The sequence below is a fragment of the Brassica napus genome, chromosome A9, assembly GCF_020379485.1.
Source record: "Brassica napus cultivar Da-Ae chromosome A9, Da-Ae, whole genome shotgun sequence".
NCBI lineage: Eukaryota > Viridiplantae > Streptophyta > Magnoliopsida > Brassicales > Brassicaceae > Brassica > Brassica napus.
In genome coordinates this window covers 41,792,139-41,819,936 of record NC_063442.1, presented here as the reverse complement: position 1 = coordinate 41,819,936, position 27,798 = coordinate 41,792,139, and the positions used below count along the sequence as shown (strand labels likewise).

Sequence of the window (27,798 nt, the reverse complement as noted above, 5' to 3'; positions counted from 1 at the left end):
GGTGACAAGTCTTGCATCAGAAGAGGTTGTGCTAATGAAGATACTTCAGGTCTTCTGGCAACCAGCTTGTATGCACTGTCGTCAACACTTGTTTTCGTGTTGTTCACCAAGCAGGAAAAGGTGACTTATTGCAGCGCGTTGCTCGCTAAACGATGCATGAACTAGTCATGAGGTGTATGTATCTTCTCACATCTCCCACATGGCTTCACGTTATTAACATTGAGCCTTGTACAGTTGTAGGCTGCTCGAGCTGTTCACTGGTCAAGAATCCACACAGCTTGGTGATGACCAAACCGTCTTAACCCTTGGAATGGCTTACCTTCTCTCTAAGCTGGAGCAAACACAGTTGGTTAGCTAGTGTCAGTAGACGATCATTAGGCGAGTTTTTGTATAATGTATACGTTTTTGTAAGATATACATGTTTCTAATTCAGAGATTAAAATTTAGTTGTTTTTCATGACCTAGTTGGTCAAACATTTGCGAGTGTTTATAGTTGTCTATACATGATTAGTTGATTAAAACAAATTGTAAAAAGTCTATTTCTAGTGCATTGATTTTATATAAACATGAATAACTTTTTTAATCACATGAAAGTAGATGCTAAAGGCATATGCGTGTATATTTATAGCAGTCATGTGATAGATGTGATGCCATGTTATCCGGATCGTTGACTTAGTCCCCTTCACACCCAAGAACCATAACATTTATTAATATGATTCATATTAGTTCTTCAAATATGACTAGTTCTTCATTTCAGTTTTAAGTGACTGTGACAAAATATGAATAGTTCTTTGTAAGTATTAACATCAGATTCTACTGTAGTTTGTAGGCAATATAAAGCTATAAGAAACAAAAAAAATCTAGATATATATTAGATATATATTGTTAATTTTTTATCAAATATATATTGTTCATACAACTCAAAAAAATATCCCAACAAACATGAAGGAATAAATAATGTGAAATGAGTCGGCCACTAAAAAATAAAGACCAAAAGAAAAAGTCTGAGATAACGGGGACGGAGTTAACAAACTCACGAAAATAGACGGAGGAAAAAGTCTCCAACTTGACGGCTAAGTTAACGGCGACGTTCACACAAGAGAACAAGCTACAAGCTTCTTCATCATCACCTCCACTGTAAAAGAATCGATTCCTCAATTACCCAAAGAAGCAAAAATCCATAAAAAAATCCAGAATCTTTACGTTTCAGATGAGCTCCGAATCGTCGGCGACGGCTGGAGACGGCGGCGAACAAGCCGTTTCCGCAGCGGGAACGAGCGCTGGGTACGACAAACAGAAGGAGAAGGCGCGCGTGAGCAGAACGTCTCTGATCCTGTGGCACGCGCACCAGAACGACGCGGCTGCAGTTAGGAAGTTACTGGAGGAGGATCCGTCTCTGGTTCACGCTAGAGACTACGACAAGCGGACGCCTTTACACGTGGCGTCGCTTCATGGGTGGATCGATGTTGTTAATTGTCTGATTGAGTTTGGTGCTGATGTGAACGCTCAGGACAGGTGGAAGAACACTGTAAGTGTTTTTTTCTTTTCTTTTTGTTGTTGTTATTCTTTTGTTCTTATAGCTTTGATCTGAATATGTTTTGTTGGGTTTGGTTTGAAGCCTCTGGCTGATGCAGAAGGTGCTAGGAAGCAGAAAATGATCGAGCTGCTGAAGTCTCATGGCGGTTTATCTTATGTGAGTTCTTGAATTTCTCTGTGATCTTCTTTAGCTTCAGATTATGTAGGAGCTTTTATTCTTAATGTACTGATTGGTATGGAATATGAATAAGATAACATTCATCTCTCTCTGAAGCAGCTGTTTAAATGCAGTGTTGTTTGGTGTACTTGTGTTCAGAGATTCAAAGAGACACTTTGTGTGTGTGTGTGTGTGTGTGTGTGTGGATCTCTTAGTCTTTGAACCTGGCTGATAAAATTCTCTGTGCAGGGTCAAAACGGAAGTCATTTTGAACCAAAGCCTGTGCAACCACCAATTCCAAAGAAATGTGACTGGGAAATTGAACCTGCTGAGCTGGATTTCTCTAATGCCGCCATGATTGGAAAGGTTTGTGTATTCTTCTGAAGCCAAGTTTTGAGCTAAGCATTATCTTCTCTAGCTGAATTGCAACATAGTTTGTCTTTTTTTTTTTTGAAACTCAGCAACATAGTTTGTCTAATTGGTTTGTTTTTCGCTAATTTGGAGGTTGGTAACATTTTTCTGTCAGGGTTCCTTTGGCGAGATTGTGAAAGCTTATTGGAGAGGAACACCAGTAGCTGTTAAACGTATTCTTCCGTCTCTGTCAGATGATAGACTTGTTATGTAAGTTCTTATCTCTCTCTCTCTCTCTCTTTTGCTGTTAGCTGATGAGTTTTTTTTTGACTGACACCTTTTTAACAGCCTCTCTCCATCTCCTAAGATTCTTGTGTTTCTTATTTGTTTTGATACAGTCAGGACTTCAGGCATGAGGTTGATTTGCTAGTTAAGCTTCGCCATCCCAATATAGTGCAATTCTTAGGAGCTGTAACCGAAAGAAAGCCCCTTATGTTAATCACTGAATACTTACGCGGGGTAACTAACTTTTCACTATCCTCCGCCTTTTTATCTCTGCAATGTTTTCACCATGGTTAAAGCTAAATATGATTAAATCTATTTTTGTCACAGGGAGATCTTCATCAGTACCTCAAAGAAAAGGGTGGTCTTACTCCAGCTACTGCTGTCAACTTTGCCTTGGATATCGCAAGGTACTTTCAATTTTTAACATTCGAGATATTATGTGAATGTTTGTTTTTTATTTTCTTTTTAATTTGTTGCTAACAGAGGAATGACATATCTTCACAATGAGCCTAATGTTATCATTCATCGAGATCTTAAACCAAGGTAATAATCACTATTGCAATAGCTTCTCTGTTGTACTTTAAATCTGGTTTTGTGTAAAACCGGTTCTCGCATGTTATATTTTGCAGGAACGTTCTTCTGGTTAATTCGAGTGCAGACCACTTGAAAGTTGGAGACTTTGGTCTTAGTAAGCTAATAAAGGTTCAAAACTCTCATGATGTCTACAAAATGACTGGCGAAACCGGAAGCTGTAAGTGTTGTTGTTCTATACTCAAAACCGTTGTTGACTTTCTTGTTTTTCCCCTAACTATGTTGTGACTCCTCTTCTTGCAACAAACCAGACCGGTATATGGCTCCTGAAGTATTCAAGCATAGAAAATACGACAAGAAAGTCGATGTCTTCTCCTTTGCAATGATACTCTACGAGGTATCAACATCTCTAACTACAAGAAAATCTCTGTCTCTCTACACTCTTAACCTTTATTTCATTACCCCACATTGTATCCAGATGCTTGAAGGAGAGCCACCGTTTGCGAACTACGAGCCATATGAAGCAGCCAAGCATGTATCAGATGGACACAGACCTACTTTCCGTTCCAAAGGATGCACACCTGATTTAAGAGAGTAAGCAAAACAACCTAAGTACCCTATGCTATGCACACCGGTTATAGTCTTATTGAGAATCTAACCAGTTAATTTTTCTGACAGGTTAATAGTGAAATGCTGGGACGCAGACATGAACCAGAGACCATCGTTTCTGGACATCCTCAAGAGACTTGAAAAGATCAAGGAAACTCTACCTTCAGATCACCACTGGGGCTTATTCACTTCATAAATACACCAAATCAAAACATGAGATTTAACATTATGTTTGCTTATTACTACTATTCTATGTTTCTTGTCTTTTTGTAAAGATTGTTCATCTTTCTGCTCTTTCCATTTGTTTCACAGTACACGACTAGAAAAGGTGTAACAACAAAAAAAGGGGCTTTTGTTTTTTCCATGGACTGGATTGAGTTTGCAGGTCACTGAGATGTTAAGATGATCATATAATGCTTTAACAAAAATGAATATAGTTGTGTATATTAGATGGTAATGAGTCTTCAGATGAGTTTCTTCTTCTGGAAGAAAGTCTTCAAGTGCCAAAACTGAAGTCCAGCAACTGATAAACAAACTCCAAGCGACAGAAAACTAAACCATGCCATCTTCGTGTTTGTGGCTCTGTTCAGTTCCTGCATCTCTTCTTCCCTACAACACATACCACAACACGATATGTCTTTGAGTTTTTAGCCTTAGAACCATTCTCTTGGGTCGTGTAAATTTACCTGTCCCTGAGATAAAACATCTCATCATGGATAGATGTGACAGTGTCGAATAGCTTCTTAACCTCAAACTCCATCATCTACCCAAAATAAAATCAAAAGATTAAAAGAAACAATCTTTAAGAACACTCTGTAATGAGTTAAAGTTTGACTTTACTTCAACTTGGCTCTTCTTAGCCACATTGGACCAGTCCTTGGTATGAACACCCGACCTCCAATCAAAGTCAATGGTCAACATCGTCTCCGGTTTGTGATCAACGGCTGAGATGCAAGTTATGTAATCTCCCGTTTCAACAGCCGTTAACGAGAACTGTCCCGTACTCACTCCGTCAGCCTCGTGATACGCCGTTCCTTGCGGTGACGTCACCTACACACACCAAACACATTTTGCATTATTTATAATACTTAAAATGACGATGAGATTATTCGGAATGTGTTACCCTGACGGTGATCTTGTGGGAATCGGGGAGAGGATGATCGTCGTTAGGGTTTACGATGCTGTACTTGCCGACGGACATTGCGTTGGCGTGAATCTCCTCGGAGATGCATTTCGTGTGGCCCGAGAGTAGCTCGTAGCGCATGGAGAGAGTCGCTGGAGATAGGATGGAGAGGATTAGTAGTACAATTGAGCTCCGGCGAAGATCCATGGCTGCTATGATGTTGAGAGAGTCCAACGGAGATATCGATTTGACGAGTTTCTATGTGTCGTTGTCTCTGGCTAATGAAGAAGACAAAGAAAGTCAACACGTGCAGTGCCACGCGTAAGTTTTTAATTCGTCTTAACACGTGGATTATCTTTAGGCCTAAATAACAATGGGCTTATAGAATTAAGGCCCAATAATAATGTTGGACTTTACTTCAGATAAATTTTGTAATATTTTTGCTAGAGTTTTTCTTAGGTAACATAATAATAGCCAATAAAAATTTGAAATTCATATTATATTTTTTGAAAAAAAAATTTTAGTACTAATTACCACAAAAATAAAAAAAAATGTAAATTATTAACGCCACAACAAAACTCTAAATCATAATACCAAACCGTAAATATACGGTGAAGCTAAGAAAAACTCTTTTTATTATGTAGTTTTTTTTCTGTTTACTGCATAGTTGCTGATCTTGATTTATTTTTTGACTTAAGTTTTTTTTTTAATCAAATTTTTTTTACTTAAGTTAAGATGTAGGTAAAACAAGATTATGTATCTCATCTTGCAGAAATTTCACAAAAAAAGGGCGGTTTTGGCAATAGCCTAACATACAGATGGTGGTCTCTCTCTACTCTTCTGTCTCAGTGCTGATTCAGTAAAGATTTTCTTTCTGTCCTTGAGTTTTGTTCTGTAAGCTGTACGAGCCATAAGCTAATTCTCACTCCCAGAAGATGATTTCCCCTTGCTCACCAACCAAACCAAGATCTTTGAGCCGTCTCTCCTGGTAATACTCTAGCAGATCAAGCTCAAGCTCCCTATCCTTGAAGATTTGGTCGATTTGCTGAAGCACCTTCTTCTCACCAATCCTTACCTTGATAGCCAGTTCCATCCTCGGATCAAGCTTCCCTTCTTCCAGAAGCTTCTCATCCTGCAAAAAGACAAATCATGAAATGATGCTAAGTAGCTTACAAAGACATGAGAAGAATTCAAACATATATATACTACCTCTTCAATGGTGGTAGCAAAACCAGACAAAGCAGATTTGCAGGCATCTCTGACAACACGGCATATAAGTTCCTCGTTGGAACGGCTTACAGGCAACTCAAGATGGCCCCATATGGTGTTACTGAAGATAGATTCCAACAAGAACGCATCTGAACCGCCAAGAGCCACAAGCCGAATGTACTGAAGCATCCCAGCAGGAAGAGACTGTCCCTCTACTATGTCAAAGTAACCGGTCTCAGCCATCCCATTAGTCTCAGCGATATCCAACTTATCCCCAAAGAACGGGTCTGATTCTGGTATCTCGATTGTTAAAGTGTATGAGTTCCGGTTTGGGTTTGATTCCACAAAACCGTAGTCCAGAGCAAGTTCAGCATTGCTTTTGTTCACATCATACTGAATGTACACCTGTGGAAAGAGATAGTGAAGAAAAGTGTTAAAGGGTACACTCTTTGAGGGGTTAAAGTATAAGTAAGAGTGGTTGAAGCTTACCTGCCCACCTGCTTTAACATAAACAGGGGATTTCAAGGAGAACAAGAGATCTCTAGAGAAGAGGCCAGCTCCTTTGATCTCATATGCATAGTCTTCTGTCTTTATCTCAGGGTTGTGGTTTATCTGTTCAAAACAAAACATTAAGCATCATTGTCTTTGATTAGTTGTATACAAGGGGGGACTTTACCAAATCTGCAAGAGGGATCAAGACAAGGTCTTGGCCACGGAGGCGAGAAAAAGCTCTTGACCTGAGAATCCCAAACGCCCACATGAAGTCATCAAGTGTTATGCCGGATGGGAACATGTCTTTGTTGGGCTTTAGTATCTCTTGTTCCAGTTTTGAGAACTCATTCTCCAGATACTCTTTCGCACCAAGTGTGTTGCTCAACAGTTGAGTCCCTGTGCCAAAAGATACACTGCTAGTGATACAAACCGATAGGCAAAGAAGCTATACAATTCAAATGAGCTAACTACTGAAAGAAGAAGAACAAATGGGTAAAAAGATGGAACCTTTGAGCTCAGCAAGCTCCTCTTCTGACCTGTACTGGAGACATTTCATCAGACAAGTTTAGAATAGCGATAAAGAAAGCTAATGATAATAGTTCAGACAAGGACAAAACCCACCAGAAGATGGTGGAGTCAGTAGACTCAGGAAGAACGTCGAGATAAACTCTCCATGCAGAATCTTCATCATACTTCTCTCTGATCAAAAACAGAGCAACCGACACCCACGGCTTCAACCCGCCGCATAAAGCTCCGATCTTTGAACCCGCCGCGGTCTCTGGGCTTATCCACAGCCGCTTGGGAATCTCCAGAACGACCTCGTTTCTCCCGATATCGCGCCGGGCCACAAGTCCCAGACCTTCCGGCACCACCGCGGGCTCCGCGGCGGATTTACCGGAGACGACTCCTTGGTCTCCGAGCCACTTCCAGAAGCTCCGGACGTTCTCCGGCAGCTCTGAGGTTGAAGCTGAAATGGGTCTCACCGAAGATTTCTTCGGTGAAATTCTCTGACGGGTAAAGAGAAAGGAAGTGTTTTGGGACTTTGAGACTGACGGTGAACGGAGAAAACCCGTCGCGACGGTGACGGAGGTGACGGAGGCTGTCATGGTTGTTTTCTATTGGCGGGTAGAGTGTTGAGTGGATAATAATAATTATATCACAGATAAGAAAATCTAATATAAAAAGCCCATTAATGTATAAGGCCCAAGTTCTGTACTTAGATGATATTTCTTTGTAAATTGCTAAACCCACGTTATTTAGGGCTAACTACAGTGTACAGACTCATATTTTAAAGATGTACTCGACAAGTAAAGATTGTTAATTGACTGACAAGTCCAATATCCCAAGTCAACTTTAGTCATACACCTGGAAATTACAAACACATATGAATATTATCCCTTTTTTCCAAGTGTGTTTGTTTGTGTGGTAATGTTGACAGTGGAAAATCAACACTTGTTGTCTTTATATTAAAAAAATCGTCAAATTTAGACAACGTGACTGTTTCACCTGTCAATTAGGCCATGACTTGGTTGCTGTTATAGTTTTCATTTTATTGTAGATTATTGTAAAATTTAAGATGTAGTTTTTTTGTGCTACAGATGTAGAAAGTTGACCATTATGCACAATGATCATAGTTTTCAACATCCCAAGTAATAAAGATTTATTGATTTCCAAAGATACCAGTCATTCTTTAGGGCATCCACAACCTTGTTACTCATGACTCGATAATTCAGATAAGTCTTTTATATTATTTTATTATTTTTATTTTTTTCAGTTAAAAAAAAAAGAAAAGATAAAAAAAATAAAAAGGGGCCAATCGCGGGTTCTCACGTGACGATGGAACCCGCGCACAGTGACAAGCCCGACAGCAAAATGATCCTTACCTACGGACTCTAACACACAATTATGGCACAAATTTCTAATTTTTTTGGTCTCCACATATTATAAAAAAAAAATTGTTGCTAAGAATTTTTTTTGTAAGATCAGCGTTGCAACTGCTCTTAGTTTCTTAAATTTATAATTTTGACTTAAAATTTTGGAAATACAAAACAACAAAAGATAAAGAAGACCTACATGGGTAAAACATGATAACTGAGAGTATTTTTATGAATACTTATTTTTTTTTACAAAAAATATTGTTATTAGAATATACGAAAAGAAGAAAAAATAGACCATTCTCTTTTAGATGTTTTAAGAAGTATAACAATTTAAATAACTTTTTATTATATAACTGATTTAGCTTCTATAATTAAAAGTTAGTTAAACTGTTAGCATTATATGTCTAAGATACTTAGCTGAAAATTCTATTACTATTGACGTTATAATTGATAAATGATAATTCAGTAATGCTCTAAAAGCAATGGCAAGTTATTAAAAACTGTAAGTTTATATAGTTCGATGCTAAATTTAAATATTTATGATTGACTTATACTCAGGGATGAAGGCAAGAAAAGTATAGTAAGATGACGGGATGAGGTAGCTCACTTGGTAAGGACCTTGTGGGTCAATTGTCATGCTCACGGGTTCGACGCCAAACGGAGGCGAACTACCTATTCTGTCATCAAATGCGGTACTGGGTGTTGGGCCTTGTCCCCAGCCCAAGTAAAGTCCTCTCGGGTGAAGTGGACCGCTGCCTAACCAGACCCAAAGGAATGATTCACGTAAGTGGGGAACCCTTGGATTATCAAAAAAAAAAAAAAAAAGTATAGTAAGATCACCCGATTCTTATGAATTTGATAAATGAATTATTTATACTGTATGGTTGTTTAAAATTAACAAAATAATGGGTTTAATTCATTTTTTGACCTCACTAGTTTGTGTTTAAATTTTCATAAACCCCGCTAATTCATATAATTTTTTTTGTTATATCCTATATACTGTATTATTTAATAATATTAACTATATATATGTGACCCCAATAAAGAAAATTCAATTTATACTTCTCAAAGTTCAAGAAGAAAAATCTTAAGAAGTACGTGTTTTTGTTCCCCCCACATTATATGATTGAAATAAAAAAAAGTCTGACAACTTTTCTCTTGAAAACAACAAAATCCACCCAACACAGCCTCAGGGATTGGTCAACAAAATCATGATTTTCCAATTAATTTTCTTACTTTTCTTCTTTTACCAAATATATATGTATCTATTCATTATTATCTTTCTTCACAAACCCAAATTAAAAATGCTGATAAATTGATAACTGATGTTACTATTAAAACCGCATAAAAAACATTCAAAGTGGTAGTCACTTACACTTTAAACATTGAGAGTATTTCAGAAACATTTTAAATTTCTAAAGTGATACTTGCATCAAAACAAACTTTCAATCTGGCTTACTTGTACATTAAGTCAAAATGATTATCTTCAAAATCGATGAAGTGTCGATTTCTTTCTTTTTTTTGATTTTTTCTAAAACTATTTTATTAGTAAAATAAATATAAAAAATACAGAAAATATAAAAATTCAGAAACAATTCAAAACAACTCATAAAAATCACTAAAATTCACCAAAATAAAAAAAATTCACAAAACATTACTTTTTAAAATAAAATAAATATAAAATACAGAAAGTATAAAAGATTATAAAATATTCAAACAAATCATAAAAGTCACTAAAAATTTACAAAAATAAAAAAAGAAAAAAAATTATTTTATTAATAAAATACATATAAAATAAAGAAAATATAAAAGTATAAAAAAATTATAAAAAATTATAACATTTCAAAAAATCATAAAAAATTATTTACCAATTTTTAATTATAATGTTTTTATTAAAAATTATTAAATTAGATACAAATTTTAAATTAATATTACAAATTATAAAACTTCAATATTCATATTGGTAATCAAATTAAATTAAATTATTTTGTTTCATAGTTTTATTTATGAGATGTGGATTTTAGATCATTTTTTCTATATTAATAATCAAATTAAGAAAGTTGAGTTTGAAATTAACACTTATTGTATTTGGACTGAAAAGACATCCAATGACATTGAAAGGATTATAAACAATTAGAACCCATAAAACGTCAACAAAATAACAATAGTGGAATGTTCAATCTGGTAAACTCGAACCATTTAAAACCGAACGGAACCGAAATAGAAAAAATTGTTTGGATTTGGTAGTATCAAATAAACTGAATAAATATTATTTTAAAAAACTGCAGTATATAGATATGATTCAGTATATTAAATGAATAAACCAGAGAAACTGATTAATTAAAATAAATTAGTATACTTATATATAATTTTTAATCTGTATTTGGATCTATATTTTCAATAAGAATCAGAGAAACTGGTTATATTACTAGTCACTAAATATTAGATGATATTATTGGTATATATTGTTAATATCAATTGTTAATATTTATTTATTAATTGAATGTTCTAAATATCATGATGATTACATATTATTATTTTTAAAACAATAATATATAAATCTGTAGAACAGGTTAATATTTATTAATTATCTTAAATATCATGATAAATGTATATGTTAAAATAAAAATTTAAATAATAATATTAATTAAACTAATGATTTATTTTAAAATCATATAGAAGATGACAAGTAATAAAATTCACTGAAACTATGGAGAAGAAGACAAATAACCAAATTCAAATTATGGAAAAGATGACAAGTAAACAAATTCATTAAAGTTATAGAAAATATGACAAATAAGAAAATTTACTTATCAAATAATAGTGTATTTACTCTTACTAATTAGATATATCCCTCAACGAAATTCTAAATTCTGAAGCTCTTTATCAAAAAAAGGGAATTTTTGCATACGATTATGACGAATTATTTAAGCCTAAATTTAGGCATTGTTCAGTTTCGTCCTGAAGAAATGTAGTAAAAAAGAACCAATATAAGAAGCATCTATTTATATTTGAAATTGTACAGAGTACTGAATAATATATAATTATTAGAATATAAATCAATTGATTTTATTTGCGAAATTGCATTGTATCACGTTCAATAAAATTATAATTCACTCTATGGACAAAATCCTATTTTTTCACTGTATCACATGCATTTTATATAATATTGCCATATTATCCGGCGGAACCTTCAAAGTAAAACAAATGAAATTATGTATCTATCTGAAGTTGTTGACGTCATCTCCTTTTCAACCACACAAATGTATTTAGTTCACAAGTATACGTTTCTTTCCATTTTAGATAGTATAATTTAATAGTACAAAATATTATATACTATTTTCATATTTTAATTTTATTTAAAATATTATAACTATAAATCATATTTTACATTTGGGTTTGGATTTAAACTTTGGAGTTTAGAATTTAGTATTTAGGAGGACTGGAATATTGTTTAGTATTTAAGGATTATGTTAATTGTTATAATATTATACTACTTTGGATACATGGAATATAACATTTACTTATCACAAAATGGAATAGAACATTTGGGGTGAGTTTAGTATTATTGTTTCGTATTTAAAATTTAGGGTGGGTTTTTTATTAGAAAAATTTCCTAGGATATATAGACCTAAATTTTTTTTGTCACAAATATAGAGCTTAAAAATAAAAATGATCAAAATAGACTTAAATGTTTTATCAAAATAAATAAATATACATTTATACCCCTATGATTAATTAATATATACATTAGGGTTTAGAGTTAAGAGGTGGAGTTTAGGGTTTAAAGTTTAAGGTTTAGGGTTTAGAGTTGAGGACCGGGATTTAAGGGATAGGATTTCAAATTTTCAAAAATAAAATAAAATGTAAAATTTTCAAAATAAAAGAATTTTATTTTGGTCATTTTAGTTTTTGAAGTCTATTTTTGTGACAAAAACTTAAAAAGATCTATTTGAGAGAATTGTCTTTTTTATTAAAGAGATGTGGGTTGGATTAAGCATTATAAATATATATTATAGTTTATAGTTTATATTTGGATTTGGGTTTAATGATTACAATTTAGAGTTTAGTATTTAAAAGTTGGGGTTGAGTTTAGTATTTAATGGTTGTGAGTGGGATAAGAGTCCTATACTATTTCAGTGATATGAAATACATTTTAAATAAAAAGTTCTATGTTATCTATTTATTTTACTATTTATAGTGACTAAGTATGAGGTAAATGTTGGTTTTTTGTGTGCTGTGCTATTAAGTAATATACATTCATTTATGTTCATAACAAAAATACATCAACGTCATCCACTCTATACATATGTAACCTTCTGCTCACTACTATTAAGGATATAACCGGATCAAAGATATATTAAATGTTAATTCTTATATTATGTCAAAATCAGTGATATTTAGTTAATTTCTTCTTCAAATATGATTAATTCACACAAATAAGGCCTTTTTATTTTGTTATAAAATGTCTTTAATTAGCTGAATGAAAATGGAATATACATATATTACAGATTAACTTTACTTGTGGTTACATATAAAATTGGAGGAAATGATAAAAATGTAAATGAAATATGTAATTGTACGTTGAAGGCCTGTAGCTAAAGTCCATCACATCAGCCGACAAAAAAACCCATCACATCATTCTAATTAATAGTTATATAGTTTTTTACAGATTTTAAAATAGTTCCAAATAACAGAAGTTCCCATGCAATTCCTGATGACGAAATCCCAAACGTCGTTGAAACTGTGACGTTCGGTTCGGTTTAATTCGGTTCTTGAAGTTTGGTAACCATTAAGGAACCATGAAAATCTCAAGTCAGATCAGGTAGGTCTTTTCAGTTTTTGGTTCTTTCGGTTTCTGAAGTTTGGTAATCATATTAGAACCAGAAAAAGTTCCAATCGGATTCGGTTCTAAGTAGTTACGTTGTAGCCATATTACCCAAACTAATCCGATGTACTTGCAAATAAATGAATCAAAACCAATACCAAAATAACATTCAAATGATTTCTTCATTCAGAAACCAAAATCCAAACTGTGAGAATAAAACATCCAAAAAACACGAGGTTCTCGTATAAGCTAAGTGTTGATCAATAAAAAAGGTAAGTATATAAAGTATAAACTATAAAGATATAAATGTATAAGGTAAGTGTATAAGAATTTTTCATCCGATTCTATATGGGTATTATTCGGTTCTTGGTTCAGTAGAGGTTCGGTTCCTGTTCTTCAAGTATAAAATATCAGTATCCGGTTGGGTAATTTCTAAATTTGGTTTCGGTCTGTTCGGTCTTTTTCGGGTCTCTTCGGTTCGGTACTTGGGTTCAAGTTTTTTTGTCCACCCTTAGTTGAAAGACTTGAACATCCACGATGATAGATATTACATTTGCTATATTCTTAACTCGACCCACTGAACTGGTATCAACCAACTTACCCTTATAAATACGAGTCCTCTGGTCTCATTATGGAAACATAAAATATAGAATCCAACAAAAATAAAGAGAAACATAATTAGATATCAAGAACCGAAATGAAGTTCGGGAAGGAGTTCTCGTCTCAAATGGTGCCAGAGTGGCAACAAGCTTACATGAACTACGGTTCTCTCAAAAAGTGTCTCAAAGATATCATGGCATTCAAGCTCAGAAGCAACCATGCAGCTCCTCGTGGTGGCGCCAAGAATCACCACGGCGGAGGATTAAGCCGCAAAATGACGTTGTACCGGACGTTTAGCGGCTTAGTCTCAACTCCGGGAAGACATAGACGCGGTAATTCTCATGACCTAGAGGAAGGTGTACCATTGACGGCGACGTCGGGTCCCATTCTAGTGAACACCACCGTGGATCACGGTTGCGTTACGACGTTTCTGATGACGACGGAGGAAGGAGGAGAGTACGAGCTTGTGTTTTTCCGGAGACTAGACGACGAGTTCAACAAAGTGAGTAAGTTTTACAAAGAGAAAGTTGAAGAAGTGTTGAAAGAAGCGGTGGTGCTTAACAAACAGATGGACGCTTTGATCGCGTTTCGTGTCAAAGTTGAGAATCCAGAAGGGTGGGGATGGGATGAACGTGCGGTGGAGATCACTCAACTGGCTTCCGATATAGCTTCTTCCGCGGCGGCTATCTCCGCTTCTTCTCCCGCCGGAGCTAGATCTAGTAAGCAATCATACACATGCCTATCTACTTTAATTTCCTACAATTTTTTTTTGTTAATCTATGAACTCATTATTTTATTAACAGGGCCCTCTTAAATTATTTTTGGACCCTGTTCAAAAAAATATTATCGATATGTTTAATGAAGCAATGATTACTTTTAAAAATTTACTGCTCAGTCTTTATATATTTAAAATTTTTTGTAGTTATAAGCATAAAATTAAGAAGTATATTTTAAGTTGTAGTTATAAGCATAAAATTAAGAAGTATATTTTAAATTTTAAGCTGTAGATACTGTATTTATAAATCTTAATTAATTTTTAAATTTCGATCATGTTGGACCACTCCATTTCCATATGCCAACAGATGGCCAAGTTTATTAATCTGTGAACTTACTATTTATTAATTTTAAAAAATGAAGAAATAAAATTGGAGTTGAAAAGGGTTATTTGGTCTCAAATTTTGTTTTGCTATTAGACCTATATTGAGCGTCAGATTCATGGACTAAATTTACTACAATACTAGGTGTTTTTAAGGCGTGCATCACTTAATTTCTTTTATTCATAAATGTTTTCCTATTCTTACCAAACCTATATTTCAAATTTGTAGTAAACGTTAGTAAAGCTCATCTGGAGGCTATACAGGAAGGAGGGTCAAGCAGAGCTGGACGAACGGAAGATGTTGTTCAAGAAGAAGAAGAAGAAGAATCAAATGGAGCCTCGGCGTGTACCACAGCTAGAGACGTGAAGACGACCAAGATGAGAGCAATGAGACCAGCTCCGCTAGATATTCTTGATCGAGTGTGGTTAAACGACACCAAAGAGACGCCTCGTTCCACCATCAAAGGATTTCTCCAGATGACGAAGCAGACCGATTTAAAATTCAGCAGAGAAAATCTGATGATGGTCGAGGCGAAGCTGCGGCAAGCTTTATTCGTGTTTTATCAGAAGCTGAGGCTTCTCAAGAGCTACAGGTGCGTATGGTGTGTACTTGTAGGATTTTGATTTTCTTTTTAATATGTTTAATGAGTTTATTTAAATTATGCATATGCAGCTTTTTAAATGTATTGGCGTTCTCGAAGATATTGAAGAAGTACGATAAGGTAAAAAAAAAAAAAAGATTATAGACTTTGACTTGGCGTTATATTTTATATAGATTTATATGACTGAAAATGTGTGTTATATATAGATAACTTCTAGGGATGCAATGAAGCCTTACATGAAAATGGTAGATACTTCACACCTTGGAAGCTCTGATGAAGTAAGATGTTTGTTAAATTTTGATCCAATAGGAAAAAACATCCTCTGTTTTTATTCTCTCCAGTATTGAACTTCTCTGGATTCTCTGTTGTGACAGGTTGTGCGACTCATGGAGCGTGTTGAAGCTACTTTCATAAAGCATTTTGCAAATGCTAATCGAACAAAAGGAATGAATATTTTAAGGCCTAAAGCGAAACGAGAGCGACACAGACTTACATTCTCCACTGGTATAAAATATAAAGTCATTGACTCGCATCAGAAAAAGAAAAAAAATTGAAGTTCAAACTTTTTGGTGCTTATGAGGATATTGGTTCCAGGTTTCTTGGGTGGATGCATTTTCTCTCTTATTGTGGCTCTTGCAGCGATTATCCGCACTCGACACCTCTTGCAGCAGGAAGACCAAGAGCAATACATGAATACCATGTTCCCTCTTTATAGGTAACAACTTAGTATTCTTGTCCATTCTTCTTAAGTATTTATATCGAGCATTTGTGTTGTTACAATGTTGCTTAGTTGTTGTTGTTGTTGTCGTCGTCGTCTTCTCTGATGTTTCTTGCAGCTTGTTCGGGTTTATAGTGCTGCACATAATAATGTATGCTGCTAATATATACTACTGGAAGCGATACAAAGTAAACTATTCCTTCATATTTGGGTTCAAGCAAGGAACTGAACTTGGATACAGACAAGTCCTGCTTGTGGGTTTCAGTATTGGAGTCCTTGCATTGCTCTGTGTTCTTGCCAATCTTGACATGGAGGCAGATCCCGAAACGAAAGGCTATCAAGCATTAACCGAACTTCTTCCTCTTTTCCTATTTATTGTAAGTGTAAACCCCTTTTATAATTTCATATAGGTTTGGTTTTATTTAACCATAATATATCTTTAAGAAAAAAAGAAGAAAAACTAACCTTGATCCAATGATCAAATCGGTTTGGTATTAGATCCATTCACCGATTGATTTTTCTCCCCTTATACCTTTAATTCCTTAAAAATGATTTTTGATGGAGAATATTGCAAATTTCTACTTAACTATTTTATGTGGATGCAAAATTTTGTTTTTTTGTCAGAGATGTTAATGATTCTTGTTTTTATTCTATAGAAGACATCACATTAGCAATCACCTATTTTCTCATTTTGTAACCACCAATTCATATGCCTATATGTATTATATATTTTTTGTAGTTATTTTTTTTTGTAGTTTTGTCCATAATTATATTGAAGTAAATACTCTATTAAATGGCAAGGAAAGATGGTTAATAATATACTATAATTAAAAAGTAATAAATTACTCTATATATGAAATAAACCTATTTTTTATTATATTATAGTGTATAAAATAAAGTACCATTGAAACATTTTTACTTTAAATTCTATTTTAGAGTGAAAAATAAAGTAATGTTGGACATGTCCTTAATCGAAACCTAGTCATTATGATATCGGATTTTATAGTAGAATCCTTAACTTTAGTGTGAACTTGATTCTTATAATTAAACCAAAAAGACATATATGTGATATAAGTATAAAAAATCAGTCATTAAACACAGTGTCATAATAATAGCTGTGGTACATTTATCTTCCACTTTACAGGCTATGTTTGTGGTTCTTGTCCTGCCATTCAAGTTCTTCTACGGCTCAACTCGCCTTTTCTTCCTCACTAGTTTGTTTCATTGCATCGCCGCTCCTCTTTACAAGGTAAAACAGAGATCGAATAAGCTCCTTGACCAAAGAGAATGTTGTAAATTCCTATTGTAGTAGGGCTTCAACCAACCCTCCACTTCTCGTTTTTTTTCTCCTGCAGGTAACATTGCCTGATTTCTTCTTGGGAGATCAATTAACTAGCCAAGTTCAAGCTCTTAGAAGCATCCAGTTCTACATCTGTTACTATGGTTGGGGAGACTTCAGACACAGAAAGAACACTTGTAATACTGGTAGCTACAAGGCTTTCATCTTCATTGTTGCTGTTATCCCTTATCTCTCTCGCCTCCTTCAGGTACATAGTTTCTTCTCTCCAAAAGAAAAAGTTCAACATCTCAAAGCATTCATTCAATAACTAAACTTGTACTCAATGCAGTGCATGCGACGGCTGTTTGAGGAGAAAAATCCGGAGCAAGGGTGGAATGGACTCAAGTACTTCTTAACTATAGTGGCGGTTTGCTTGAGAACTGCTTACAGTATCCAGAAACATCAAGTCGCTTGGAGGGTCTTAGCCGCTATTTTCTCAGTTATAGCTGCAATATTCTCTACTTGGTGGGACTTTGTTCATGATTGGGGTCTTCTAAACCGGACATCCAAAAACCGCTGGCTTCGGGACAAACTTCTCATACCTCAAAAGAAAGTATACTTTGTCGCCATGGTGAGTCTCAAAACCATTAAAAAAATATTACATCAAAACATGTTTCATAGCAACTGATGTTTTAAGAACATGTATTCAGATCTTGAATGTCCTGCTGAGATTTGCGTGGATCCAAACGGTTCTGGATTTCAAATTCTCCTTCATGCATAAGGAGACGATGATTACCGTTGTTGCTAGTCTTGAGATCATTCGTCGTGGTATATGGAATTTTTTCAGGTAAAAAAAAATACTTCAAAACTCATATCATTTTTTTGGACAGGCTGTCTTCGGTCTTTAGTGACTCTCTGTGGTTTTGTTTCTTGGTCTGGTTCGTGGAAAACAGATTAGAGAATGAGCATTTGAACAATGTTGGGAAATACAGAGCCTTCAAGTCTGTCCCATTACCATTCAACTACGATGAAGATGAAGATAAAGATGATTAGAGTTTCATTGAGTATTATACTCTTTAGCCACCAAAGTCCATCAAACTGTTTCATTTTTGTTGATGTTTTGGGATTTTAGTTGTGTATTAATTTAAGTGATGTTTTCAAAATTCTCTGCAAATTTTTATGTTATTTGGTGGTTTCGACTATTTGTATTCTATAATAAAATTTTTTGTTGGTTTGATTAGTTTTAGTTAACGTAATTTTAGGCAAAATGAATAAAAATCAACAATTTTTAATGTGTGTATAAACCTTAAAGATCAACTAATTTGAAACAGAGGAATATTTTTTTTCTTTTCTAAACATATAAACATAAGGTTCTACCTCTAGTGTGTGTCTTGAGATCATTCGTCGTGGTAGTTCACAACTTCACATAGTCCACCCAATACTATGGGTGATCCTGGAATGGAATTAGTCAACAAAATTCCTGATTTTTCAGTTTTTCTTTCTTATTTTTTTCCCATGAACATATGCGTGTTTGAATGTTCGATTAATAAAGATGGTCAAAGTGGATCAACAAAACCTTTTTTATTAACGATTAACAAATTACCCTTAGACTTTCACCATTAAATAGAAAAATTAACAGGGTTACTATTCAATTAATTAATAGTCTTTTCTAAATTTATTCAAGAACTATTTCCCACGAACATATACGTGTTTGAATGGTTGATGAAACTCGAATCTTTTACGGTCAAATCTTATGCAAATAGTCTATATATTAACGGTCAACTCGAATATTTTACACACATCCATATTTTATGTATTTATTTACATATGAAAGATCCTCCAATAATTCTTTGTTTCTAGATGACTGCTGTACTGATTCTGATCACTCCAATATTTTGAATAACAAATAGCTATCCACCTCACGATCATAGTTTATGATTCATCTTTTTTTGTGCACTTATAGTTTATGATTCATCTATACATATATATATATATATATATATATATACTAGGTGACTATACACGCAGAATGAATATTTATGAAAAAACTAAATTGCAACAGTTGTTAATATTTAATTTTGTTTAGTTTTACATATTTTTGAGTTATTAAGTTGTGATGTTTTGATGTGTTTGATTTTAAAGAATATTTAACTTTGTGATGATGTTTGTTTATAAAATTCTAGTTTGATTTTAATCTAGTGCAATTAGTTTCTTATTGTTTATATGTTTTTTTTTTTTTAATTTTGGGTTTATACTGGAGTTTTTGAATAGTTGAAATTTTATATTCACATAAAATTTATAACTAATAAAATTCCAAAAATAAAAAATATTGTTTAAGACCAGTTTGAAACTGCATTATTTAAAATATAACTTTACAATAAAAAAGTTACACATTAACATAAACTCAATTAAAACTACTTAATGTTTAATAAAACTTCTTTGTAAACAACATATTTGTTTTTTTTTGGTGAAGACAACACTAAGTGAAAATTGTATGCACTGAATTCTAAACTGAAATCTTATTTTTGACGGAGTAAAAAACATTATAAATATTAAAACCCTTAGATAATGCGGTTACAAGTGACTTTTCAAAATAATATTATAGAAATATATATATAGATGTTTATGTACACAAACTTCATCTCTCGTACATTCATCATTTATACTGAAACCAATGGTTCAATATAAAATGAAACTAGATTATAGGTTCAAAGGGATAAGCAACTAAAGATTATGGACATTGTGAGCTGGCTTTACTGTCGATGAATATCCATCACTCGAGGACTACAATCAGTGTTGATCTTACAGTCTTACATATAACTATTCTTGTCGCATATCTCCGAGGTTTTAACCAAAAAAATCTCAGAGTGATTCTATGAATTGTAACTCCCGGGTCGTATTGTATCACATGATTTTTTTCTTCATTTCTATGCACGTACGTACGTTTTTACGTTGAAAAGATCCGTGCAACCTTACTTTTTTGGTAAAACGTGCAACATTATTTTTTGGTAAAACGTGCAACGTTATTTGAGTGATATCAAGTAATTTGTTTTTGTTACAAAGAGTTATATGAAATAATTAGATATGTTCGATGTTCCACAATGAATTACTTGCATGTAATCATTTTCATCAAGGACTTATTCAAATTGATTTCTCTGCTTTTGAAATGACAATTACCAAATAAAAGACATTAAACATTGACCTCTAGCCGGTATATGATATGGGTCTTGAAAGAATGAGACTAGGGTCGTCCACTATGAATATATAAATAAATAGACGATAGTGATTAATGGATTAAGTTAGAATCGAATATGTTAAAACTTTTTGAATTTTTGAGCTGCTTTTTCAAGATCAACGTGATTTTTTAACCGAAAATACGATGGTGCAATTATACTGTAAAGAAAACTTGTTAAACAAAATGCTCGGCTTCGTATTCCTGAAAACTTAAATATATATCATACTGATGGTAAAAATAAAAATCGAATATTATTTACCTATATATGAACATATAATTTCTCACGCGCTCTAGTTGCCCTGATTGAATACACGTTAACAAGAATTCAATAAAGATGATGAAAAGCTATAAAGTTGAAGCACTCTTATTATGATAAAACTTTTTTAATCATAATTAAATCGTGTTTTGCAAAAAAAGAAGTCATAATTAAATTATACAAATGTTAAATTAAATCATAACTACTCTCGTTGTCTCAGTCTCTCTCCTTGACCTAGGTGTATATATAAACGAACACGAGTGCTCTGGTCCTCATCAGAGAAACACAAGACATAAACCAAACATTAAACAAAAACTAAGTACATAGATTAGTGACAAGAAGCGAAATGAAGTTCGGGAAGGAGTTTTCATCTCAGATGGTGCCAGAGTGGCAACAAGCTTACATGGATTACGGCTTTCTCAAAACCCTACTCAAAGAAATCATCCGGTTCAAACTCAGAACCAACAATGCAGCTCCACGTGGTGGCGCCAAGAATCACCTCGGCGGTGAAGGACTAAACCGGAACATGACACTTTACCGCGCGTTTAGCGGCTTAGTCTCAATTTCAAGAAGGCAAAGACACGGCAACTCTCACGACGTCGAGGAAGGGGTGCAGTTAACGACGACTACGACTACGGGGCCGATTCTTGTGAACACCACGGTGGATCGCGGTTGCGAGACGACGTTTCTGATGGCCGCGGAGGAAGGAGGAGAGTACGAGCTGGTGTTTTTCCGGAGACTAGACGACGAGTTCAACAAAGTGAGTAAGTTTTACAAAGAGAAAGTTGAAGAAGTGTTGAAAGAAGCGGTGGTGCTTAACAAACAGATGGATGCTTTGATAGCGTTTCGTGTCAAAGTTGAGAATCCAGAAGGGTGGGGATGGGATGAACGGACAGTGGAGATCAGCCGTTTGGCTTCCGATATCGCTACTTCCGCCGCTACTCTCTCCGCTTCTACTCCCGCCGGAGCAAAGTCCAGTAAGCAATCATACAAAACTCACTTTTCTACTATTCCACCAAACTCACACACTCACTCCCCGACAGAAAAAGACAAAAATTTAAAGGTTTCTTTTTGTGTCCGGTTACATCAAATCTGATGACAGTACTAAACCGGTTAGTTTATTTTCGTCCCAATCTGCTACAAAACCTGACTTGAATTGGTTCAATTTTCCCGGTTCGAAGAGTAAACTAAGTGTTAATTGATCTATTGAATTCTGTTAATTTCATTTTTGGACTACTTAAATACTTTGTTTCCTATTAAAATTCATTTTGATTTTAAATTTTATTTTATTTTAAGTGTCATTTTTAATTTAATGCATATATTTACCAATCTTTAGTTTTCTATTTTTCATTAATTATCAAATATAAATAAAAAATATTAATATATGTGTGAAAAAGAAAAGAAGTATAACTTTACTCTTAGCTTTGTATTGTACCGGTCAGCGTAAACCACCACATCCAAAGCGGATTATAATTGGTTCTGATTAAGCTCCGGTTCATTAAATCGTATTGTCACCTAACTTACCAGACCGACATTCAAATTTGTAGTGAAAGTTCGAAGTCAAGCTCATATGGAGGCAATACATGAAGGAGGGTCGAGCAGAGCTGGGCAACTAGAAGATAATGATGAAGAAGAACAACGAGAAGACATCAATGAAGTGAAGACAACAAGGATGAGAGCAGTGAGACCAGCTCCGTTAAATATTCTAGACCGAGTCAGTATCAACGACACCAAAGAAACGCCTCGTTCCACCATCAAAGGAGTTCTCCAGGTTCCGAAGCAGACCGACTTAAAGTTCAGCAGAGAAAATCTGATGAGAGTCGAGGAGAAGCTGAGGCACGCTTTCATCGTGTTTTATCAGAAGCTGAGGCTTCTCAAGAGTTATAGGTGCGTATATGTTTATTTGTAAGATTTTATTTTTAATTATGATTGATTGGTTTTGAATTTATGTATATGCAGTTTCTTGAATGTATTGGCATTCTTGAAGGTATTGAAGAAGTATGATAAGGTAAGATTTGATACTTTGACTTGAGTTCTTGAAGTTTTTTTTTTCTTAATATTGAAGGGTTTGTATAAGTACTATATAACTGAAATATGTTTTATAGATAACTTCAAGGGACGCAACGAAGCATTACATGAAAATGGTTGATAGTTCATACCTTGGAAGCTCTGATGATGTAAGAGGTTTACTTACTTTTCTCTCAAGTCCTCTTGTTTCTAATTCTCTCTCGGTATTGATCTTCTCTGGATCCTCTGTTCATTTCAGGTTGTGCGACTCATGGAGCGTGTTGAAGCCACATTCATAAAGCATTTTGCAAATGCTAATCGAACCAAAGGAATGAGCATTCTACGGCCTAAAGCGAAACGAGAGAGACACAGAATTACATTCGCCACTGGTAAAAAATCAGAATATGGCATCATTTGGTTTTGAAGTATAAACTTTGTGGTGTGCTTATGAGAATACTGTTTTCAGGTTTCTCTGCTGGATGCGTATTCTCTCTTATAGTGGCTCTTGTCGCGATCATCCGCACACGAAATCTCTTGCAGGGGGACGGCCAGAAGCAGTACATGAATACTATGTTCCCTCTTTATAGGTAACAAGTTTAGTAAACTTGTTTTTTTTTCTCTAATTGGAACGATGTTTGCTTAGTTGTTTTTGTTGTCTTCTCTGATGTTTCTTGCAGCTTGTTCGGGTTTATAGTGCTGCACATAATAATGTATGCTGCTAATATATACTACTGGAGGCGATATAAAGTAAACTATTCATTTATATTTGGGTTCAAGCAAGGCACTGAACTTGGTTACAGACAAGTCCTGCTTGTGGGTTTCACCATTGGTGTCTTTGCATTGCTTTGTGTTCTTGCCAATCTTGACATGGAGGCAGACCCCAAAACCAAAGGCTATCAAACTTTAACTGAACTTCTTCCTCTTTTCCTACTTATTGTAAGTTCTAAAACCTTGGAAAATGTGGAGTTTTATATTTAAAAAAAATGGCATAATAATATTTTCCACTTTGGCAGGCTATGTTTGTGGTTCTAGTCTTGCCATTCAACTTCTTTTACCGCTCAAGTCGCTACTTCTTCCTCGCTTGTGTGTTTCGTTGCCTCGCCGCTCCTCTTTACAAGGTAAGCCAGTGCTCTAATAAGATGGTTGACCAAAGATAATTTTTGAATTACTATAATAATGACTTGAACCGTTACTTCTCATGCAGGTAACATTGCCTGATTTCTTCTTGGCGGATCAGTTTACTAGCCAAGTTCAAGCTCTTAGAAGCATCGAGTTCTATGTTTGTTACTATGGTTGGGGAGACTTCAGACACAGAAAGAACACTTGTAACACTAGTTTGTACAACAGTTTCTTGTTCATTGTTGCTGTCCTCCCTTATGTCTCACGCCTCCTTCAGGTACGTAGCTTCTTCTCTCCAAACGAAAAGTTAAACATCCTTAAGCATTCATTCAATAACTAAACATGTACATCAATGCAGTGCCTGCGACGGCTGTTTGAGGAGAAGAACCCGGAGCAAGGGTACAATGGCATCAAGTACTTATTAACTATAGTAGCCGTTTGCTTGAGAACTGCTTACAGTTTCCATAAAGGTAATATCGCTTGGAGGATGGTAGCCGCTATCTCCTCAGCTGCAGCTGCTATATTCTCTACTTACTGGGACTTTGTTCATGACTGGGGTCTTCTTAACCGGACATCGAAAAACCGCTGGCTTCGAGATAAGCTCATCATACCTCAAAAGAAAGTATACTTCATCGCCATGGTGAGTAGTCTCAAAACCAAAAAAAATATATATATTCATTCCATCAAAACATGTTTCATAGCAACTAATGTTTTAATAACATGTATCAGATTTTGAATGTCCTGCTGAGATTTGCGTGGATTCAGACGGTTCTTGATTTCAACTTCTCCTTCATGCATAGACAGACTATGGTTACCACTGTTGCTAGTCTTGAGATTATTCGTCGTGGTATATGGAGTTTCTTCAGGTCGGAAAAATATTTCAAAACTCATATCACTGATCCTACAGATTGTGTTAGTAACACTTTGTTTTTTTTTTTGTTTGTTTGTGGAAAACAGATTAGAGAATGAGCATTTGAACAATGTTGGGAAATACAGAGCCTTTAAGTCTGTTCCACTACCATTCAACTACGATGAAGATGAAGACAAAGATGATTAAAGTTTCATTGAGTATACTCTTTAGCCACCAAAGTCCATCAAACTGTTTACACAATCTTATCTTTTAAATCGTATTAAAAACATAATAGTATTAGACTATTAGTCAAAGTTCAAACTATTTACTATTTAGTTCAGTTGCATCTGATTATTTTCTTTCTATTCAACTTGCTCCTTTGAGCCTTATTTTTTATTTTTTTTGGTCAATTCCCCTCTGTGCCTATTTTTTTTTGGTCAAATCCCCTTTGCGCCTTATTTTTGAAAACAACTCTGACGCTTGTTTGCATGAAGTCGTATAACAATAACAAGAAAATCATGAAAATAGAAAAGATAGAGAGAATGAGATGAGTTTTCAAACTAGATTTTTTTTTTTGAGAATGAGATTCTTTATGCTCACTTTTTTGCTCTAATCTGATTTGAACCGACTTTGATCCTAGTTTAATTTTTGACGAAAAATAGTTACAAAGGTAAACCAGAGACAATGCTGGCCTTTGAATTCTCTCATTCAAATCAAAGAATCTTCAGATCAAAGCTAACAAAAGAATAAGTCAGTTATGCTAGGCGGCCGCTAACAGCTAACTCATAAACATCATTGTCCAAAGCTGAACTAATAATAGATGAGTTAACATGACTAATCAAGGTAACCAAATAATCATATTCTATGGGGGCTGATAACAGCTACGGATGAGACAAAGTGAAACAACAAACAAGTAAGCTTAAACAAAAAAAAGATCAGGCATTGACTGGTTCATTAGGCACCAAATCACATTCAAATGATCGTAAACCACAAAAGAACCAGAGTTGTCAACTGGAATGAATGTTCATGGGCATTAACAAAGTAAAATCAAATTATCAGTATCACCATCCATCAATGGTCTTAAACTTTAAACAAACTTTAACAAAAGGGCCATTACAAATTTTTATCCCTGAGCTTGCTTCCTCGCAGCCACTTCCTCTTCAGAGATCTCCTTCTCTTCTTGGACGACCTTGTTCTTCTCTGCTTCAAACTCCTCCTTCACCTGTTCTGCAGCAGCTTGCTTCGCGAAAATGGGCTTGTAATAATCGGAGTGAGCGTCCATACATTTAAACAACTTACTATTGACTTCCACACACTTGGTGAAGATATCTTCCTTGTTCTTCTCAGCTTCCTCCATGCACACTTCCCACGCCGTGAATGGTTCTCTGCAACCGCCTCTTTTCATGAACGCGCAGAACACGCACTCTCCTTCCTTTGGTTGATCCGATTCTGATCCGGATTCTACCGGATCTATCCAAACGGTTGAGGAGTCCCCGAGCTTCTCCGAAGAGTTCGAGTCTCCGAGCTCCGGGGACGAGTCTCCGAGTTTCTCTGACGGAGGTTTGGAATCGGTTGCATTCTCCGTTGATGACGTGATCACCATTGTTACCTCAGCAGAGATCGTAACTGTGGCCAACGTAGCTTCTACGTTAAAAACCCCTCTAAAACCCTTTTAAATCAATTTTTTTATTACAAGAATGACCCTAATTCATCAGCTTATTACTAGAATGACCCTAACTTTATTTTAATTATTAGTTTAAATTTTATTTTATTTTTCTTTGACGACAGATTTATCTTAACTTCTATAGAGTTAATTAGATTTTTAGTTTTATACATATTTATTTTGATATATCTCTCATATTTAGTCACAGATTTATTAAATATTCATATATTTAATTAGATTTTAATTCCTTTAGCCATAGATTTACTTCTTTTTGACAAATTTATATAAGGTTTGATATATTTGTTTCCCATTGACCACCAATTTTTCTACTTTTGATAGATTTATTTGGGTTTTAACTGATTTATTATCCTTTGACCACAAATTTACTTAATTTTGAAAAATTTAATATGAATTTGAAATATTTTATTTTTTGACCAATTTAATTACAATTTGACAGACTTTTGTTTACTTTGGCGACATATTTAATAATTATTTGGCCACAAATTAATTAAATTTTATTTAACGAACTGGTTATTGAAAACCGGATTTAACCATTAAGTTCTGATTTTCTTAAAGCACATATATATTTCAATTGAATTAAACCAAAATATTTCTAAACAACAAATTAAATTAAATAAACCAAAATAAAATAAGTAAACCAAACTGTAACCAAAACTTACGCAATTGCAGCAGCGGAAGCACATAAGCAATGCTGCATATGATTCGTTGTAACAAATATTCTGATCTATAACACTTAACACAAAATCTAAAGCTATCCAAACTCCATGGATATTTCAATATTCCAGAAATTCAAAATTTATTAATCGGAGGAAACAAAATACAAATTCGAAACCATGGAGTGACATACGTAATTGACGGGTGAAGAGATGGTGGTTCTCGTCGTCGGAGCGTTTGACAGCAGAGATAACAAGAGACCCTCCCACTGGTGAAGTCGACACTACTCGGAGGAGAAGATTAAACTGCCGGCAATTTTAAAAATTAACATCTTCGAAGAAACAATGGTTTTGTTTTCAGAATGTTTTTCTTATTCCGGTCGACAACGGCTAGGGTTTCAATTATTTTTCACCTTTTTAATTTTTTATTTACTAAGGAATTAAATGAATAATGGCAAAATTGTAGTAAAGAAGAACTATTAGGGTTAATTGGTCTTTATGTACATATCTATTTATACTATTATTTGCGAAGTAAGTTTTCGCAACAGAGCTCTCACATTAAAAGTTAGAGCGATTAATATCGTTTATATCTTTAATGAACTTTTATATATAATTTATTATATAATTAAAAACGAATTTATAGTTAATAATATTAGATTTATATGTTATATTAGATTATGAATTAATAATGTCAAAATCAA

At 34.4% G+C, this 27,798-nt stretch overlaps 6 protein-coding genes across 6 annotated transcripts; 3 read left to right on the top strand and 3 right to left on the bottom strand.

The window, feature by feature from the left end:
• The first annotated feature begins 1,210 nt into the window (after positions 1 to 1,210).
• On the top strand, positions 1,211 to 3,665 carry LOC106369120 (probable serine/threonine-protein kinase drkD). The gene is given in 11 exon segments (NM_001315904.1): positions 1,211 to 1,528; positions 1,619 to 1,693; positions 1,943 to 2,059; positions 2,220 to 2,314; positions 2,443 to 2,563; positions 2,657 to 2,736; positions 2,813 to 2,872; positions 2,959 to 3,080; positions 3,172 to 3,257; positions 3,339 to 3,454; positions 3,539 to 3,665. Coding segments are annotated over 11 exon segments (1,317 nt in total).
• A 135-nt stretch (positions 3,666 to 3,800) lies between these two features.
• LOC106369121 (transmembrane emp24 domain-containing protein p24delta7) lies at positions 3,801 to 4,864 on the bottom strand. The gene is made up of 4 exons (XM_013809223.3): positions 4,593 to 4,864; positions 4,310 to 4,519; positions 4,156 to 4,232; positions 3,801 to 4,078 (listed from the first exon to the last, which is right to left on the bottom strand). Exons 1-4 carry the CDS (start codon positions 4,797 to 4,799, stop codon positions 3,934 to 3,936), a joined length of 639 nt encoding a protein of 212 aa, XP_013664677.1. The 5' UTR covers positions 4,800 to 4,864; the 3' UTR covers positions 3,801 to 3,933.
• A 466-nt stretch (positions 4,865 to 5,330) lies between these two features.
• On the bottom strand, positions 5,331 to 7,437 carry LOC106369122 (fructose-bisphosphate aldolase-lysine N-methyltransferase, chloroplastic). The gene is made up of 6 exons (XM_013809224.3): positions 6,915 to 7,437; positions 6,801 to 6,829; positions 6,478 to 6,689; positions 6,291 to 6,413; positions 5,802 to 6,206; positions 5,331 to 5,724 (listed from the first exon to the last, which is right to left on the bottom strand). The coding sequence occupies exons 1-6, from the start codon at positions 7,397 to 7,399 to the stop codon at positions 5,515 to 5,517; spliced, it is 1,464 nt and encodes a 487-aa protein (XP_013664678.1). The 5' UTR covers positions 7,400 to 7,437; the 3' UTR covers positions 5,331 to 5,514.
• Positions 7,438 to 13,575: 6,138 nt separating this feature from the next.
• On the top strand, positions 13,576 to 18,530 carry LOC106380903 (phosphate transporter PHO1 homolog 3). Its single transcript, XM_013820743.3, has 12 exons — positions 13,576 to 14,317; positions 14,924 to 15,287; positions 15,368 to 15,416; positions 15,503 to 15,574; positions 15,671 to 15,800; positions 15,891 to 16,011; positions 16,133 to 16,391; positions 17,159 to 17,263; positions 17,370 to 17,561; positions 17,643 to 17,924; positions 18,004 to 18,140; positions 18,247 to 18,530. The coding sequence occupies exons 1-12, from the start codon at positions 13,696 to 13,698 to the stop codon at positions 18,344 to 18,346; spliced, it is 2,433 nt and encodes an 810-aa protein (XP_013676197.2). The 5' UTR covers positions 13,576 to 13,695; the 3' UTR covers positions 18,347 to 18,530.
• A 2,306-nt stretch (positions 18,531 to 20,836) lies between these two features.
• On the top strand, positions 20,837 to 25,122 carry LOC106369124 (phosphate transporter PHO1 homolog 3). Its single transcript, XM_013809226.3, has 12 exons — positions 20,837 to 21,761; positions 22,332 to 22,671; positions 22,744 to 22,792; positions 22,890 to 22,961; positions 23,051 to 23,180; positions 23,258 to 23,378; positions 23,469 to 23,727; positions 23,805 to 23,909; positions 23,996 to 24,187; positions 24,269 to 24,550; positions 24,640 to 24,776; positions 24,868 to 25,122. The coding sequence occupies exons 1-12, from the start codon at positions 21,131 to 21,133 to the stop codon at positions 24,965 to 24,967; spliced, it is 2,418 nt and encodes an 805-aa protein (XP_013664680.1). The 5' UTR covers positions 20,837 to 21,130; the 3' UTR covers positions 24,968 to 25,122.
• Positions 25,123 to 25,702: 580 nt separating this feature from the next.
• Positions 25,703 to 27,738, bottom strand: LOC106369126. Its single transcript, XM_048741750.1, has one exon. The coding sequence runs from the start codon at positions 26,361 to 26,363 to the stop codon at positions 25,884 to 25,886; it is 480 nt and encodes a 159-aa protein (XP_048597707.1). The 5' UTR covers positions 26,364 to 27,738; the 3' UTR covers positions 25,703 to 25,883.
• Between the last annotated feature and the right edge of the window lie 60 nt (positions 27,739 to 27,798).

Coding starts and splice junctions, on each gene's coding strand:
- LOC106369124 (XM_013809226.3), top strand. CDS start 21,131: ATGAAGTTCGGGAAGGAGTTTTCATCTCAGATGGTGCCAGAGTGGCAA. Junction 22,793..22,889: donor TATTGAAGAAGTATGATAAG/GTAAGATTTGAT, acceptor TATGTTTTATAG/ATAACTTCAAGGGACGCAAC. Junction 24,551..24,639: donor AAGTATACTTCATCGCCATG/GTGAGTAGTCTC, acceptor AACATGTATCAG/ATTTTGAATGTCCTGCTGAG.
- LOC106380903 (XM_013820743.3), top strand. CDS start 13,696: ATGAAGTTCGGGAAGGAGTTCTCGTCTCAAATGGTGCCAGAGTGGCAA. Junction 15,288..15,367: donor AGGCTTCTCAAGAGCTACAG/GTGCGTATGGTG, acceptor ATGCATATGCAG/CTTTTTAAATGTATTGGCGT. Junction 15,801..15,890: donor CAGACTTACATTCTCCACTG/GTATAAAATATA, acceptor TATTGGTTCCAG/GTTTCTTGGGTGGATGCATT.
- LOC106369122 (XM_013809224.3), bottom strand. CDS start 7,399: ATGACAGCCTCCGTCACCTCCGTCACCGTCGCGACGGGTTTTCTCCGT. Junction 6,690..6,800: donor GGAGCTTGCTGAGCTCAAAG/GTTCCATCTTTT, acceptor CTTTTGGCACAG/GGACTCAACTGTTGAGCAAC. Junction 6,207..6,290: donor ATGTTAAAGCAGGTGGGCAG/GTAAGCTTCAAC, acceptor CTCTTTCCACAG/GTGTACATTCAGTATGATGT.
- LOC106369121 (XM_013809223.3), bottom strand. CDS start 4,799: ATGGATCTTCGCCGGAGCTCAATTGTACTACTAATCCTCTCCATCCTA. Junction 4,520..4,592: donor CCCACAAGATCACCGTCAGG/GTAACACATTCC, acceptor TGGTGTGTGTAG/GTGACGTCACCGCAAGGAAC. Junction 4,079..4,155: donor ATGTTTTATCTCAGGGACAG/GTAAATTTACAC, acceptor TATGTGTTGTAG/GGAAGAAGAGATGCAGGAAC.
- LOC106369126 (XM_048741750.1), bottom strand. CDS start 26,363: ATGGTGATCACGTCATCAACGGAGAATGCAACCGATTCCAAACCTCCG.